At 37.2% G+C, this 18,421-nt stretch overlaps 1 protein-coding gene across 1 annotated transcript in view; it reads right to left on the bottom strand.

Annotated features, from left to right (window-relative positions):
* LOC131148486 (uncharacterized) overlaps positions 1-18,421 on the bottom strand; it is a 47,012-nt gene that overhangs the window by 23,556 nt on the left and 5,035 nt on the right. Inside the window, exons 5-9 of the mRNA XM_058098198.1 lie at positions 13,000-13,053; positions 11,266-11,333; positions 11,047-11,096; positions 10,801-10,898; positions 7,407-7,535 (exon numbers count right to left, since the gene is read on the bottom strand). Of these exons, the coding sequence (XP_057954181.1) occupies positions 7,431-7,535; positions 10,801-10,898; positions 11,047-11,096; positions 11,266-11,333; positions 13,000-13,053 (375 nt within the window). The 3' untranslated portion in view covers positions 7,407-7,430. The remainder of the gene's footprint in view (positions 1-7,406; positions 7,536-10,800; positions 10,899-11,046; positions 11,097-11,265; positions 11,334-12,999; positions 13,054-18,421) is intronic.

Genomic DNA, 18,421 nt, shown 5'->3' with positions numbered 1-18,421 from the left:
AAATACCATTCTTCCTTAGACCCAATTCATGCTTTACATCACATATGGCTTTTACAACACCCCTATACATTTTGATTTTGACATTTCCAATAACAAATATTTTGCATGAAATATCATTTTCCATCAAAATACAACCAGTATAAACTGACCTGTCGGTATCAAATCATTTTCTAGGATAAAAGCATCTGGTGACTAAGATTCAAGAATCACCCGTGAGGCACTCCGAACCCGATGAAACACGTAGCATATCTCCAACACTACATTCTGAGTCTTTCTCCACTAAACTTGCAGATTTTGACGAACCCTTAGACATATATTGGCATTCCCGTTTTCGCCAAACTAATGCCAAAGAATTCTCATCCATGACGTGATACAACACGTCCTTAGCCAAACAAAGACGAATGATTGCTCCCAATTCATTCCAAGTCATTGCATCCATGCTTTCCGGTTGAAATTCTGAATAAACCTTCACCATGCCTTGTTACAACACGACATCCTTAAATTCGGAGTCCATACAACACGCTCTGATACCAATTTTGTGAAAAATAAGGGCGGCCTCTCCCGACAATGCACAATGGAATGAACATTGTATAAAGGATCACACATACATACTTGCAACAAACAAAATGGTGATAAACAGAAAACACTCCACAACCATAACAATATAAAGAAAGTAATAATAAAGGTAACGACACTAGGAATTACGTGGTTCGGCAAAGTCTACATCCACGGGAGCAATCGGCAAGAGATTCACTATGAAAATCAAAGTCTCACAATACATTGATCTTCTCTCCTTTTCTCACCCTCTCTTACTCTCTTATATGTTGAAATATGCCCAGAATGACATATATAACAACCCTTCGGAGGTTTCCCTCCGAATACCCAATCACTCCAATGTTCAAATTCAAACTTTAAATTCTTTCTCGCAGCCCAGCGACCACTCGTTGACAAGAACAGGGCACTCGTCGACGAGCCAGAGAAGGCCACTCGTCGACGATTCTATCCACTCATCGATGAGTCTTTGAACTCTGAGATTTCCTGGCTCTCGGTATCTTGCACTCATCGACGAGTCTTTGTTGCTGCCCTGCACCAAGACCACATCCATATGTTTTTCCCTTTGTTTATAAACTCCCAAAATATAAGAGTCACACCATAAACAACACCCATGAAGCACTTCAACTAATAACGAGAGACCCAAATGTGCTAGAAGGGGAAAAACACAAAGCAAAAGATCATATAGTTGAATTTAGGGTTTTGCATCACATGATTACCTACAACGTCTCGCCAAGACATGGTAGACGCGACACGATAACTCACTGAGACATCTTCGCCATGTTCTATGTATGGCATAGACAAGGGATTGATCTACCTTCCATAATTGTACAACACATGCAAAGCAACTCACGAAAGAAGAATGGGTGCCTACCTTTTGCTCGTCTTCTTACGAGCATATTCTCTTACTACGATGTGGCATCTGCAGGTGCAGCAGCAGAAAATCCTAGATCCGATGATATATATATTCTGAGTCAACTCTGCGGCGAATGCACTTTGTGCAGGATGAGCAATCCTTGCTATGGCTAAAGTAAGGACAACAGGCACAGGTCCCAATAGATGAGGTTGAAGAAGCTATGGAGGAAGAAGATCTAGGAGTAGAAAATTTTGGAAATCAAGATGAGGATATGGGAGAGCCTAATGCCGGTGGTCCACGTAATGACTATATTAGGAAACGTCTTGACAAGATAGACGCCCGCATCACTACACTAGAAGATCACTCTCACAAGATCGACACACGCCTCACCAACATGGAACATGGAATTAATACTCGCCTCACCAACATAGAAAATGGAATTAACAAGATTTTAGAATATTTTAAGCTAAATGATTGGTTCCTCTCTTTTTGATGATGATCAAAGGGGAAGATGTAGGTGTAGGTTGGTGGCTGGTGTGGTGTGTATATTTTGCTCGATTTTTTGGTAATTTTGTTGGTGTATTTCAGTTAGGAAAGATTTGTATATATGATTAGTCAGAAACTTGACTTAAGTTGTCATATCTGTAGTGTAATGCTTAAGTTGTTATAAATGAAAGTTCATTTTGTTGTTTTCAATCTCAATTCTATGTTGATTGGAATGCACTTTCTAGCTAAATGAAATGCATGTTATAAAGCTCCAATGGTATGATATATCTAGTTGAACAATTTAATCATGCCTTATATGCATATAGTAAAGGGGAGCAGACTTTTATTCTGTTCAACCATATGCATAAATTAAGGGGGAGCTTTAAATTATATCTTGTGGAAACACCAATGGTTTGTCACCATCAAAAAGGGGGAGATTGTTAGCCTTAGTGGCTACATGATCCTAATTGTCGTATTTTAATGACAACAACCCATTAGTGGTTCTACGTTAACTAATCTTTGTATATCAAGCTATGATAGGTACAAGCAGCAAAAACATGAAGGTACAAGTAAAAATGCAAAGATCAAGCGGATACTAACATAGGCAAAGATCAAGTGAACATTCACATGGAAGATCTCAAGCACATTCGATTGACCAAGTGTAAAATCATATGTAATGGGGAATGTTTGAGGTAGAACAGTTGTAACTCTTGTAGTACTATTTCACGCAAGCTTATTGAGCAAGAGTTGAGCAATTTTCATATGCATACTAGTTCATAGAGTATATAGGATATCATTCAATCATTCAAAAGAAAAATTAGTCTTTCATAGTTTCATACTTAAGATTTTTCAAAGACAAAAACATGGCTTTTATGATATTATCATATACTCAACTTTGTTTATTATGGGACAAGGGTTAAATGGTCTAAGTGTCGTACACTTTAATATACTTGATCCCAGTTGGATTAAGACCATTTTTTCGTACCTAAAATACAAGAAAATCAAGGTTTAGAAGAAACAGGGAAAACTGTCGCCAGTTTTCCATAGGCACATCGATAGTTTATGGCAGAAGAAAAATAGGAATTTGGTGTGGAGCAAACCGTCCACGGTTTTGTGAATCCGTCGACAGTTTGTGTCAGGATTCAAAACCCAACGGCTATAAACGGTTAGTTTTCAAAATAATAAATCATTTTTTATGCCCAATAGCCATTAAACTGCTAGAACCCAAATTTGTCTATAAATACAAGGTTGAAGACTTGTTCTAGCATGAACCTTAGTACTTCACATCTAGTGATAATCATTTCCAAGTACTTTGCATTTTAGTTCATCATTTAAGTGCTCACTTTCTCTCTTGCCCTCTAATCTTGTATGTGATTCATTACTTAAGAGATTAGTGTGAGGATTTCTTTAGGATTGATTTCAGCTCATTCAAGGAGCATTGTCACTGCTACACTTTGTATATCATCTTCAACTTGTAAGGGTTCTTTGTGAACCAAGTGATAAGGGATTTGTTCCCTTGCTAAAGATCTTTGTGACCAAGTAGGAATTTGTTTCCTTGCAAAGGCTCTTTGTGAGCGAGAATGGATTTGTTCCCTTGGAAAGGCTTTTTGTGAGCGAGAAGGGATTTAATCCTTTGGTGGTGTAAAGGCTTCTCCGTCCTTAAAGGAGTTTGTATAGTGGATTTGGAATCCTTGAGTGTGTCTCAAGTTGTGGACATAGGCAAGGGGCTGAACCATGTTAATATCGTTTGTTAAGTTTTTCTTTCCTATACTCTTTCATTTACATTTTGTGCATTGTTTATATTATATATTGTGACATAATCATTTGTATCTTGCCAAGAAATTTTATTTTGTAGAGAAAAGCACAAATATGCAAAAGAGTCTATTCATCCCCCCCCCCCCCCCCCCCCCTAGACTCAACTCTATGGACAACAAAGAGATAAACACACAATAATAACACCCATTACAGGGAATCATGGTCTTAAATTTCCACGAAATTGTAAAAATTTCTGCTTTCCATTACCCTCGAATCAAAATGGCAATCAATTTCCGTCTTGCATAATTTCCATCAAAATTTCAACAAATCATCCAAAATTTATTGAAATCACAAAATTTTTTAACTATACAATGAAATTTCCTTAGAATTCAAATGTGAGATTTAGACGCAAAATGAAATTTCTCTCTTAATTTATCTTAATTTTTCTAATGAAACAAAAGAATATTACAAGCACTTTTGAAATTATATTATATGAAAACTTGCAATGACATTTCATTTAATCATTCAAGTTAAATTATCGTTACTTATATAATAAATAATATATGATTGATTTATAAATTTATTTATATTAACCTAATATATTTAATACACTGGCTAATATATTTAATACACATTATATTAGGAATTTAATACACATTATACTATGAATATGTTTAATACACATTATATTACAACTATGGCACCTCATACACAACATAATATAATAGTCTAAAACTTACACTATTATGTCTATTAAAATTTCTAAAGTTTCATAAAAGAATTCTATGTCTTACTACTAATTTCCATCATTTTTTAATCAAAATCGAAATTGAACCATAATTTAAGAGCTTCGAAATTTTAGTTGAAATCAAAAAATTTAAGACATTGCAGGGAATACAATGACCTTTTTGAAGACCACACAATAAATGTGGGCAACAAGACTAGAACCCAAGACCTCCTAGCAACTAGCCTTGATAAAATGTTAGACAACCACTTTACATAAAAACTTAAGTTGTTAGGTTGTGGACCAACAATATAGATCAAGCTTTAACGGTTCTAATTTTTTTTTATCAAAAGATTTAACAGTTCTATTAGAAATTATATATGTCTTGTATTACTATTATTATTATTATTAAGTGTGTTTGTATGTTAATTAGTGAGAGTTAATAAGGGTATTCTAATCATTAGAATGTATTTAATTTGTATAATAAATAGAGGGAGAGACATATCTTCAAGTTAGGTCTTTCATTTTAATCAAATCTTAACATGGTATCAAAGCGTGATCCAACCCAAACCCTATTCCCCTCAATCGTCGCTGGAAAACACCATTCCTGCAGCTGTCCTTCACATATCCACCTCCATCCCATATTATTTCACAAAACCAACCATACACCCATAAACATACCCCCCACCCCCGATGACCCACCCCACAAAACCTCATCGTCAGAGGACACCCCGCGTACCCCCACAAGCCAGCCAAACGCCTGTTGGGCCAACCCCACACACCAGCTCAAGTGAAGTTCTGGCCACTTTTTTCTTTTTTTTTTCCCCTCTGTCATGCTCTGATTCCTTCTTTAGACTATATTATCAAGCTGTTATTCCAGTGTTTTGCTCAAAAATTCAACCTTTTTCGACCATGCACTCACAGTATTCCGTTAATTTCTGTTGAGGGTTTGTGAAGGCTTCTTTGGGAGTTTTTTGAAGCCATGGCAGTGATCTTATATTCAGTTGTGAGGCTGTGGCAGTGCTATATCCATCGATGATTTGTTCACCTCATCCATGGTTGTGTCGGTGCTTCACATAGTTTGTGATTGTCCCGATTATTGATTGTTCTTCTTGTTTTTGGCGTGGTTTTCTGATTTGTATATGGTTTAAAACAGTCTCCCAGAGCATGGTTTGGTCATTGCAGTGCTGTAGTACTTGAGTTTGGTCTTTGACGATGTGTTGTGGATCATTCTATGTTTTATTGTCATACTTCTTCGGGTAGGATCCTTCTTGTCGTATATGTGGATGATATTGTTATTTCATGTGATGATAATAAAGGTATTCAGAGTCTCAAACTTTTTCTACAAACTAACTTTCAGACCAAAGATTTGGTACCGTTGAAATACTTCTTGGGTATATAAGTACCTAGATCTCGTATCGGAACTATTGTGTCATAGAGGAAGTATGTTCTTGATCTATTGGATGAAATTGGCTTATTGGAATCTAAACTGATTGATACAAATATGGATCCTAACAGCAAGTTAATGTCAGATATGGCTAATTTGCTACCTAATCTAGACAATACTGGAGACTTGTTGGAAAGTTGAATTATCTCACAGTTACTCAGTTGGATATATATTATGCAACAAGTGTTGTGAGTCAATTTCTATATTCTCTGAATACAAGTCATTGGAACGCAGTAATTCACATCTGAGATATCTCAAAGGTGCATCTGGGAGAGGTCTTTATATCGTGATCAGGGTCACACCTATATCCATAGATATACAAATGTAGATTGGGTTGGATTGCCTTCTAATCGAAGATCTAGCACTGGGTACTATATCTTAGTCGGTGGTAATTTGGTTTCTTTGAAGAGTAAGAAACAAACTGTAGTAGCAAAGTCAAGTGCTAAATCAGAATATAGAGCTATGGCCCACACTCCTTGTGAAATTGTCTGGTTGAAGAACATGTTGGAAGATTTGGGTTTTTCATATCTCGGCCTACGAAGTTGATGTGTGATAATCAAGCTGCTCTTCATATTGCCTCCAACCCAGTCTTTCATGAGCGGACAAAGCACATTGAAGTTGATTGCCACTTTGATCGGGAGAAACTTGTGCAGAAGCTCATTACAACCGTTTATGTGAAGTTGGACATGCAGCTTGCTGATTTGTTTACCAAAGCACTTGTGGGGTGCTTGTGTTAAATTCATTTGTAACAAGCTAGGAGCATATGACATTTATGCTCCAGCTTGAGGGGGAGTGTTAGAGGTTATATATGTCTTTTAGTATTATTATTACTAAGATTGTTAGTATGTAAATTAATGAGAGTTAGTAAGGATACTATTGTCATTAGAATGTATTTAATTTGTATTATAATAGAGGGAGAGACCTACCTTCTAGTTAGGTCATTCACTTTAATCAAATCTTAACAAGTTCTAATAATCCCTACAATGCTATTTTAGCTACAAATGTGTTGAATAATGAGCTTCATCTATTCTGTGAAAGGGCAACATGCATTTACAGTTAATGTTTCATCCTTGGTATATAAGAATAAATTTTGAATGAGAAAAAAGATAATAACATGCAGACATACTGTGGCAAGCCATTAGTACTCTCATCGTGAAACTCAAAAAGAAAAGTTACGATCTGCCTGATCTAATGCCAATAACTTATGTTTTATACTTCTAAAAATTCCCATTATACAACTCCCAGAATTCGATTTGAAGGGGGCAGCCCAGTGCAGAAAGCTCCCGCGTATGCGGGGTCCGGGGAAGGGGTGGACCACAATGGATCTATACAACTCCCAAAATTCATTATCATTAAATAATTATATTAAATTTTACTCAGAAATCCATTAATGGTTACTCGTCACATGGATTTAATCATAAGGAGTACATATTGACTGAAATGCAAATATATTTTTCAATTTCTCAGTCAAATGATAGGAGGCTACAGAAAAAAAGGAAGAAATAAATGGAAGCATACATGCAGTATGACGTCAAAAACTATAACAATAAAGAGTTACCAATCACCATAAAAAAGTGAGTTGGTACCTGAAATGGCAAGAGCTCAACCCTTCACTTTCTCTTTTTCTCATGGCACTTACTGAGTTTTGACTGACGTTGCTTGAATAAATGCAGGTACAGTTTCAACCACAGAAATGGGTAGCAGAGAAACAGTACCTGAAGTAGTTGAAACAAATTTAAAATATATAGATCAAACTTACAAAGGCGCACATAAAATAGCATAAGAAGCAATAGCATCATTTAAGGATGACAAGAAGAGTAACCCATATATCGCTGGCCTTGTTGCACCTATGTACACACCTAAGACCAGACTGAACTTTCATAATGGTTAAAATTATATGACTGCAAATATTTTCCAAGCTACTTAAACAGATAGCCACAAAAAGCTTGGGAAATTTCCAAGAAAGACCTAATTTCAGAAGTTCCTCATCATCTCAAGCCTATTATGACCCAAAAACAAGAACAAAATAGAAGTCTTATACTCTTATCGTAGTATTAAACACGGGTGGCAAAATGGGTTCACGGGCCGGGTCCGGGCGGGTTGGAAATGGGTTGAGTTGTAAACGGGTCGAAATTAAATGGGTCACAACCCTATAAACCCTAACCCGCCCATTTAATAAACGGGCAAGTCACAAGTTACCCCTTTAAAAAATTAATTATTTTAAAATTTAAAAGCAAAAAAAATAAATTATCTCTCATCTCTCATCAAGTCTCTCTCGGTTGGAGGAGGAGGAATCAAAATCATATTTTAAAATCTTGGGGTTTAAAACATTAAATCAAAACCAGTTTGAAGAAAGAGACCTAGAGAAGAAGAAGAAGAAGAACTGTGGCCGGCGAGTGGCGATGGCAAGGAGCTCTTCCTGCTGGAGCCGTTTAGAAGAAGAAGAACAGCAACCAACGAGTGGCGATGGCGAGGAGCTCTTCCTGCCTCTTCCGGCGATGGCAATGGCGATGGAGACCGGCGAGTGGCGCAGCTCTTCCTGCCAGAGCCTCCTATCCAAGCGCTTGTCGGCACACTTGAAGTAAGTTTTTGTCATGGTCATCACTCATGGAGGGAGTGATTGAGGAGGGGAGTCTGGAGCCTCGAGGAGGCAGCCGCAGCGAGGATTAGGAATTGGGAATAGGATTTAGTCATTTAGGGTTTTAACTTCAACAGTAGCCAAGTAAATGGGTCGCCCACCAGGTGACCCGACCCGAACCCGGGTTGACCAGTTTATAAACGGGCGGGTCACGGGTTGACCCGTTTATAAACAGGTTGATTTTCATAGACCCGGACCCGTTTTAACCTGGCGGGTCATGGGTGACCCATTGGGTTTGGACCCATTTTTCCAAGCCTAGTATTAAACAAGAAAGACTCACCCTAATAGCAAAAAGTGACTACATGAAGCAAAAGCATAAGCCGAGTAAGTTTGGGAGCAGAAGGGAAGCACTTGCTAATATGAGGTCCTCAATTTTCTTTCTGAAGCTTTGATCAACGTGCACGCACACGCACAGACAACATACATAGTTGAAATTTCAGATTATAAACAGAAAGGAATATGCTCGTTCTCTTATGGTTCGCGTATTAACACCAAAATATAGTAAATTTCAGATTATGAACAGAAAGGAATATGCCCCATCTCATATGGTGCAAGTTTTAATACCAAAATACAGTAAAATTCAGATTATGAAGACAGATTGATGATAACTTTTTTTCCTTTATATTATAATTTTCTAAAGAAAAGAACAGTATTTATCCCTATTATTCTAGAACTAAAATATGCTAAATAACACAATTATGCTTTCATAAAATGATGAATTTTAATTCAATGTGACCAGAATTTGTCGCAAGTGAGTTCAAGGCTGATTGTGGTTCATGGGCATCGGCAGCAATAGTCAACAGTCTCAGTCAGCGACAACAAGGTAAGAGAAGGGATGAGGAACATAAGTGATGGGAGGAGAAAAAGTTGGGAGTCTTGGACTGTATATGAATCAACAGAAAATTCTAAAAAACAGGGGCTTTTATGATACAATCCTAAAAATTGTTTTGCAAAAATGACTAAACATATGCCCTTTTTTTGGGGGGTATTTCCTATGTTCCTTGTTTTGAATATGAAAACTTGTATCCAAAAACTAAACCAAACAGGCCCTTAGCTTTCCAAATAGTAGAATGTAGAAGAAACTGATAACCAATAAAATAGCAAGTAAAGTGATCAAAAAAATTTAAAAGAAAATCCCTCAAGCCATCAAAAACACAAACCCTACTATCATTTCTAGAAGAAGGATGAAAAGAATCAAGTATCCTGTATCCCTAATGACTAGGCAAGATGATTTGACTCTCTCTCATTCAGGTTTCTTCAAAAATAAAAATTCTAAGAAATAAAATCCCCTTCAAAAATCAATAAACTAGATAGAGAAGCATTATAGTGACTATAAAGGTGATAAAGATGAGGATAAATGATATAAAAATATGCATTCCCAATCCAAAGCCATAAACTCCCTCCCCATTAGCAACCGAAATCTAATCCAATGAAGAAAAAAAGATGAAAAATCTGGGAAATTAACTTCCGAGGACTCACATGAGTGGCAACTAAAACCAACTTTAACATTAAAAAATTTATGTTGGATCCCCCATATCTGCTGCAGATGACCTTATGCCAAAGGGATTCAGGCTCTAAAGAAGAACATCATAACTATTTACCTTCGCAAAAGCAATGTTTTTTGGACACTAGCCTCCCCAAAACAAGCTATCTTCGTACTTCAGTTTACAAACCTTATCCAAACTAACCAAATGAGCATTCTTACTCTCAACCACCCCCGGCCACAGGAAATCTCTCATCAATTTCTCCAAGCTCTAAACCATGTTCATATGGACTCTAAAAAGTGACAAAAAATAAAGACGTACATAAGACAAAGAAGCCTTCCTAAGATAAATATGTCCAGAAACCAAATCATGCATCCCAGCTACATCCAATTAGAGGGGGAAGTATTGCAGCTTTCCCAAGTGATGGGGTTCAAAAGTAACATTTTGCAAAATATGTTCATATGAATGTATGCAGACATAAATAATTGATTAAAGACGCAGTATGCAAATCCATCATGTCCAAGTCTAAACCCAATTATAGTCTAAATTCCCAAACAAACCGAGTTATTCCCTAACTCACATTTTTTTTTTCTTGGGCAGAGAGCAAAATGATGTTGAAGTGTTCACCTTGTCAAACTATCAATTGACGACATCTAATTTTTTTAACTCCTATAAAACTCATGAACTAGTGTCACACGACCAAATTTAGAAATTGAAGTTTTAAATCTTTAAGACTTCTACTCTTGCCAGGTGGTATAGAACTGTGGAAGGAAAGGGATGAAGACAAGATTTCATGCTCTAAAAAAAATTTTGATTTTTCTCACTAACAAAGAATCACAAAATAAATATTAGACATACCCAGACAAAATGATAATAGCTGAAGGGGAGACCAGCAAAGAAATCCGCATAGAGATTTTTCTTCTTTATAAATGGAAGTGCTTGGTACATAAGCCACACTGCATGGGAATAAACAATTAATATCACACTAAATTTATTTTTTAGAAAAATACTACTGAACTTGATGGAGAGAGCAGGAAGATCTTGGTAATATTGATCAAAGAGAAATTCAATCCAGCAGTCATTAAATTCAGAGCAAGGACTCACTTTCCCCAGGAGCAACCCCCACTGGATACAACACAATAAATGCAGTGTACCTAATGAAAAAGAAAAAAAAAAAAAAATGTAAATCAATATAATTTTTCCTTAACACAAATTTTGCATTTTACACATGTATCAGTGCAAGTGCTTGTGTTTGTGTATGCATGAGTTTGAGTGAGTGTGGGTGAGAAAAAGGGAGAGCTTCTACTTCAAATATAATCAAACCTGAGGTAGATGATCCAAGATGGACAACTCCCCATGCAATTCAAAGCATGATGTGAGTACCTGATAACCTGTAATTGCAATTTGGTCAAAGCACATGTGCTTCATTTTAAACCATCATGGTCATGACGCAGAGTAGTAAAGAAGCTACAAACATGTATTAATAGGAAGGTAGAATACACATCATAGAAACAACCCAACAGTACCAAGGTTTCCCTGACATTTAATTTTGACTCAAAAGAATAGAAAATGCCAACATTTTTATTTTTGTGAAATTAACTGCAGCTATGAAATTAAATTAGAAGCAACTTTAGATATCTTTAACATCCTTTCTCTAATGACCTGCCTGCAGATGTTTATGGTAGACAAACTGCAGTGACCAATCAGTTGAATACCAATTTATTGTTTTACAACATACTTATGGATGGTCACTACTCTTTAACCCTTCAAACCACCCCATATTAGCAACTCTTTATACTGCATTCCTGTGTGGTAAATGCTTTTTTGACTTTAAATGTCTTTTAGAGGGCATTTGATTTGCAACATCTTAGATATCCCCAAATAAATTTCTCAGGAATCTTATGCTCAGTAATAGGATGCTTGTCTATTGAGTTACAGTATACTTGGAAATTTATCATCAGATGCCAATCTCTATGTTTGATTCAACATGAGAACCAGGCAGGTAATTCATTACGACTGTAAAAAATACCCCTGAACTTGTATACAAATCAAACATAAATTGGTAAAAATGAATTTGAACCATCAACATTCAACACACCAATAGACCAAACAAATAAAGACTCAACACATCAACAAATCAAACAAGTAAGAGGCTGTGAAATTCAGTAGAAGTGTATCAACAACATTCAAGCAAGAAAATAACCATAAAGATTGAAGAGAATATATCAACAGAGAAAAATCCTTCGTAGCGATTTTAAAAACAGTATAAACAAGGTGGGAAATCACCTGAACTTGTATACAAATCAAACATAGATTGGTAAAAATGAATTTGAACCATGAACATTCAACACACCAATAGACCAAACAAATAAAGACTCAACACATCAACAAATCAAACAACTAAGAGGCTGTGAAATTCAGTAGAAGTGTATCAACAACAGTCAAGCAAGAAAATCACCATAAAGATTGAAGAGAATATATCCACAGAGAAAAATCCTTCGACAGAGGTTTTAAAAACAGTATTAACAAGGGGGCAAAAAAAGCTGGGAATGATGACCGCAGCCAGGAACTTAACGAGTTGAAAGAAGCAGTGACTGCCAGCATTGGAGCTGTGAAACTGCACAGTAGTGGCAAAGGGTAAGGTTTCATGAGTGGATGACAGATGAATTGTGGGTGGGTGTCAATTTTTTAGGGTTTCTTTCAATTATTGATATGATTGAGGGGAATTTCGATCCCAAGCAGCTAAATGCTGAGGGCAAATTGAACCTCCATAATTTTGGATACCAACGGAATAAAAGATCAGCTAAAGAGGGGATCGGTATATGATTCTCATGGTTTATGGGAACAAAGTAATCCACTGACATACACGCACCAAACATGGGTATCTGATGTTTGACGCATCACATACTGGGATTATCCCAGGATGCCTAACCAAACTCCCTCTTAATGTCAATCAGTTGCACAGACCATAGTTTTCGCCCACCCTTGTTTACATGTAAAATTCTAGCATATGACAAATCAAACTTTAAAGAAAGTATAATCAGAAAATCTATTCACCTCACTCAGGCTCCAAGCAACAAAAGTTATGAATACTGACAGCAACTCCTGGACCTACAAACGTTAAGAACAGTAACTTGAGATTAATGTTAAAGGGATAAGCATGTCGAATATAGGCATGTAATGCTTCAATGGCATAAATAGGCATAAATTATCCCAGTTTTACACTTGATCCTCCACTATTGCACGAACAAGCAACCTCCCAGGACTGCCATATTGTGTTGGACTCTGACCCTTCCTTTCTCATGTCTAGAAATGTGCACATATATACCAAGCATGAAAGCACTTGCAAGTTAAGAAAGTATTAAAAATTTCAATTCAACTACAAATTCAAGGTGTTCAAAAGTACAAAAACATTGATGGAAATTTTGATGTTGATGTCAATTTTGCTTTGGATTTTGATTTTAAAAATTATGGAAAGTAGTGGTAAAGCATGGAATTCTTTGTGAAACTTTAGAAACTACAAATAGGCATAATAATGTAAGATTTAGAGCAAATATAATACATCAAGAGCAAGTATGTGGGTATAACGTGCAACAATTGTGCATCGAGCTGCCCTTTTTTTTATGTATAAATAATTTTGAAATGAAAGATTAAATTAAATGTCATAGCTAATATCTGAGTTTAGTTTTTCACATAATTTCAAAAGTCTGAAAGCTATAATTCATATCCTTATTAATCGTTAATTTCAATTGAAAAAAAAGATAAATTGAAAGAGAATTTCAATCTGGGTTTTGAATCTCAAATTTGAATTTCAAGGAAATTTCATTCTATGGTCAAATTTTCCACAAATTTCAATGAAATTTTGAGATTTCGATAAATTTTGGATGATTTTGTAGAAATTTCGTGAGATGGAAATGGAGTGCCATTTCGATCTCGATGGTGATGGAAAGTGGAAATTTTAATAATTTTGTGGAAATTTAAGACCATGCAAGTTAATTAGAATCATGAAGCAGATACTAAATAAAGGAAAAGAATTGCATAGCTTCACTTGAGAAAATGATTTGAACTATTTATTGCTTAGGGGAGAATTGATGGGGCAAAAGTGTCAAAACTGTTTATGGTGCAAGATGTGGTAAATATATAACACCCATACTTGATGTTTGTGACCAGGGGAAGCCTTTGGTTTGAAAGTGATGGGGATTGGCAATTACTTCCCCTTTCGTTCACCGACATGGTGCCACGTGGACGGCCCCTGGATGTCCACAATGTTTGCTAACCATTGCAGGAACTTATGGAAATATTTGAAGACTTTTCAGCATAAGGAAGCCCAAGTTGTGATTCCAAGCTCAAGACCCTTGTGGGCCCCATATGGACCCATTGGGCCCCACACGACTCCTCTAGGCCCCATATAGGAGTGGGCCGCCCTTTTGACTTTGTTTAATTAATTGCCTTCTGTTTTATTGTGAGTTATTTAATTTGTGAGAGAATTGTGTGAGTTAATATGTGAACAGTAAGTGAGTTGTCTCCCATGCCTGTATGGGATGTGTAGGTCAATTATTGCTTTGTTTTCTGTTCCCTATATATATTGCTATTGTAAAAGCTGAAAGACGGCTAGGTATTGTTATTGAATTGAAAAAAAAAGGTTCTTCCTTTGTAAAGCTTTGAGCTTTCTTCCGATCCTTGAGATTGAGTGGCAAGAGGCTACAACGTTCTCCTCGGAGATCAGTTGGTGTGAGACCAACATCTATCCATCACATCTTCACCATCTCATATTCCCCACGCCATTCGCATACAAACATCCACAGCAGCAGTACTTATACCTATTCAATGCGATCATGAGGATTACATGGTTTGATTCAAGTTCGTTGATCATTGGTAAGATATCCAGCAATTCCACACAATTATATATATCCTAATCCCTCCCTAACTTGGTTTTAAACCCTTGTTTAAGATCCCATAAGCCTCAGTTTTGCAAAACCTTAAAAACCCAATTTTTATTTCAACCCCATCACAAGTAAGGCGACTGACCCCAAGGAGTTCAGTCGACTAACCATTAGTTGCTCTTGGTATTTTGCCCAGAATTTCAGTTAGGCAACTGACCCCATAAGGTCAGTCGACTAACCCTTGACAACTCTCGGTATCTCACCCGAAATCTCAGTCAAGCGACTGACCTTCAACCCCAGTCGACTGAAGACACCCAGAACTCTAAATCTTTAGCTTTTTTACACATATTTGCTTGTCAACTGTGGGAATATGATTGTAATAACATAGACTTAATTACTTATTTTCTTGAATGATTGAATAGCATTTTCATAGCATATCACTTGATTCTTTTGTGAAAGAACAATTTGGGAATTGAATTTTGAATCACACTATAGACCTTTTCAAAATACTTGAACCAGTGTGATAAAGCATGATTTGTTTTGTTTAACGTTTGGTTGGTTAAATTCTCAATTCGAAGTGTTTCTCATGTATATTGTTTGAGGGTTGAAACCCATAGCACTAGGTTACCCTACCCCATCCTACATCATCTCGGTATTAGAGCCTAGGTTAGAGCCTAGGTTTAGTCAGGCTGAACCCTCAAAGTCTCTTCTATAGCTGTGAGTAGTTGTCTTTGTGTTGTTATGTTTTGATGGCAAATAGAGCTAGGAACCGTTATCAAGGTCGTAGAACTAACATAGACCATGATACCCTTCTAGATTAACTCCAAACCCAAGTTCAAGTCTTAACCCAAGACTTAACTCATGACCTTGCTAGGATAGAGAGGCTGGAAACTAATTTAGCTCCTGACCAACCTCTAGAGAATCCCAGACCGCCCCGTGAGGTTGAGCATGAACTTGCTTCCCACCACTCTAGGGAAACGCATAATCCTTCAAGAGAAAGAACACCACCCTTAGAGACACCTCCCGTTCCTCCTCCACCAAGGCCCCATGCTCCTAGGAGATTTCAATGTCATGACCCTTATATTCCACATTGGCATGAAGAGGATTATGATGAAGAGGAATTCCCACCCAGGAGACCTTTACGAAGGGACAATCATGATCCAAACAAGGATGTCATGAAGAGAGTCAAAATTGAAGCCCCTGCCTTTGACGGACAAATGGATCCAAAGATTTTTCAAAGTTGGTTAACTGAGATGGATTCATATTTTGACTAGTATAAGATGCATGATCCACATCGAGTGAGCTTTGCAAAAATGAGACTAACCGGGCAAGCTAAGCTTCATTGGATAAATGTCGAAAGACAAGAAGCTCACTTAGGTCATAGACCCATAGAACATTGGGACTTGATGAAAGAAAGATTGACAGAAAAAAATGTCTCAATTTCTTATCGGGAACGTCTCATGGATCAGCTCTATAGCCTTAAACACGGTAATATGAGTGTGACTAAGTACATAAGCAAGTTTGATAAACTATCCATTAGATGTGACCATGTGGGGTAGAAGAGAGCACTAGCCAATAGATTTCTAGGTTTAGGATTGGCCTAAAACCTGAACTTAGGAAAGAGTTGTTTCCTCATCACATTGACTCCCTTGAGCATGCCTTTAACTTGGCACATGATTATGAGCAGATGAGTAAAACTTAGTTGGGTAGAAAATTTGGAAACCCTTCCAATGACACCAACCAAAGAAAAGCCACATCTTATGTGAGGACTGGACCTACCAACACTGGTCAAGTTACCTCAAGAGGTACCAATCCCACTGTCTAGCAGCCTGTGGACAAAGGGAAGGCTTCTATGAATGGGTCCTCCAAACAAGTGTCTGGAAGTGATGTGTGTTATAAGTGTCATAAAAGAGGCCATTCTGCCAAACAATGCCCCACTAGGACCCTCGCCATTGAAAGGGAAGAAGAAGAAGACTCAGGCGAAGAACAGTCTTACATTCCTGAAGAAGTAGCTAGTGAGGATGAATTATCCATAGAAGAAGAAGAAAATGCTACTGTGTATGTGATGCAATGCATCATGGTGACACCTCGAGAACAAGAGGATTGGCACCAAACTTCTTTTTTTCATACTTATATTAAGTGTGGAAATAAGAGTTGTAAAATGATCATCGATGGGGGAAGTTGCATGAATGTGATTTCCAAAGCAGCTTCAGAAAAATTGGGATTGAAAGTTGAACCCCACCCCACTCCATATAAAGTTGCTTGGGTGAATGCAGCAACCATGCCCGTAAGCATGTTCTAAGCAAGAAACAATTTGAGCAAGAAAGTAAGGAGACACAGGTTGTTTATGTAGTGGTAACCAAGAAAAATGACCCCTCCACTCTAGAACATGTGACACCACATGAAGTGTCACCTATACTTGCTGAGTTTAATGATGTTATCTCTGAACCTCCAAATGAATTACCACTAATGAGAGATATTCAGCATGCTATAGATCTTATTCCAGGATCATCTTTGCCCAATTTGCCTCACTATAAGATGAACCCTAAAGAACATGAGGAATTGAAGAGGCAAGTGGAAGAGTTGAGAAGTAAGGGATTTATTCAGGAAACCATGAGCCCATGAGCATGTCCCGCCCTTCTTACTCCAAAGAAAGATGAAACTTGGAGAATGTGCATTAACAGTAGAGCCATTAACAAAATCATAGTCAAATATAGGTTTCCTATACCCAGGTTAGATGATATGTTGGATCAAATGATTGGTTCCAAAATCTTTTCAAAAATTGATCTTAAAAGTGGATACCACCAAATTAGAATCAGGCTTGGAAATGAATGGAAAACTGTATTTAATACTAAAGATGGCTTGTATGAGTGGCTAGTGATGCCATTTGGACTTACCAATGCACCAAACACTTTCATGAGAGTGATGACCCAGATTTTGAGACCCTTCATTGGGCATTTCTTTGTTGTCTACTTTGATGACATCTTGATTTATAGTCGAATAAGGAAAGAACACTTAGATCACTTAAGGAGAGTGTTTGAAGTTTTAAGAGAGCAGAAGATGTATGCAAATATGAAAAAGTGCACCTTCATGAACCGTCAGGTAATTTCTTAGGATATGTTTGTATCCAAGAGCGGAGTTTCTGTTGACCTTGAGAAGGCCAAGGCTATCCAAGATTGGCCTACTCCCAAAAACATTCATGAAGCGAGAAGTTTTCATGGGTTAGCCACATTCTATAAGAGATTCATTAGGAATTTGAGTACCATCATGGCACCCATTACCAATTGTCTAAAGAAAGGAAAGTTTGTGTGGCCTAAGGCTGCAACCAAAGCCTTTTAGACATAAAAGACCGGATGACCAAAGCCTCTGTGCTACACCTTTCGGATTTTCAGAAATTGTTTGAAGTAGCTTGTGATGCTTCCGAAGTTCGCAAGGAGGAGTGTTGAGTCAAGAGGGCCATCCTGTAGCCTTCTTCAGTGAGAAGTTAAATGACGCTAAGCAACGTTAATCAACCTATGATAAGGAATTCTATGTTGTGGTCCAATCCTTAAGGCACTGGAGACACTATTTACTCCCTCAGGAGTTTGTACTCTTTT

The sequence above is a fragment of the Malania oleifera genome, chromosome 2, assembly GCF_029873635.1.
Source record: "Malania oleifera isolate guangnan ecotype guangnan chromosome 2, ASM2987363v1, whole genome shotgun sequence".
Classification (NCBI taxonomy): domain Eukaryota; kingdom Viridiplantae; phylum Streptophyta; class Magnoliopsida; order Santalales; family Ximeniaceae; genus Malania; species Malania oleifera.
Note: the sequence above shows the minus strand (reverse complement) of the source record. Positions and strands in the feature narration are given on the sequence as shown.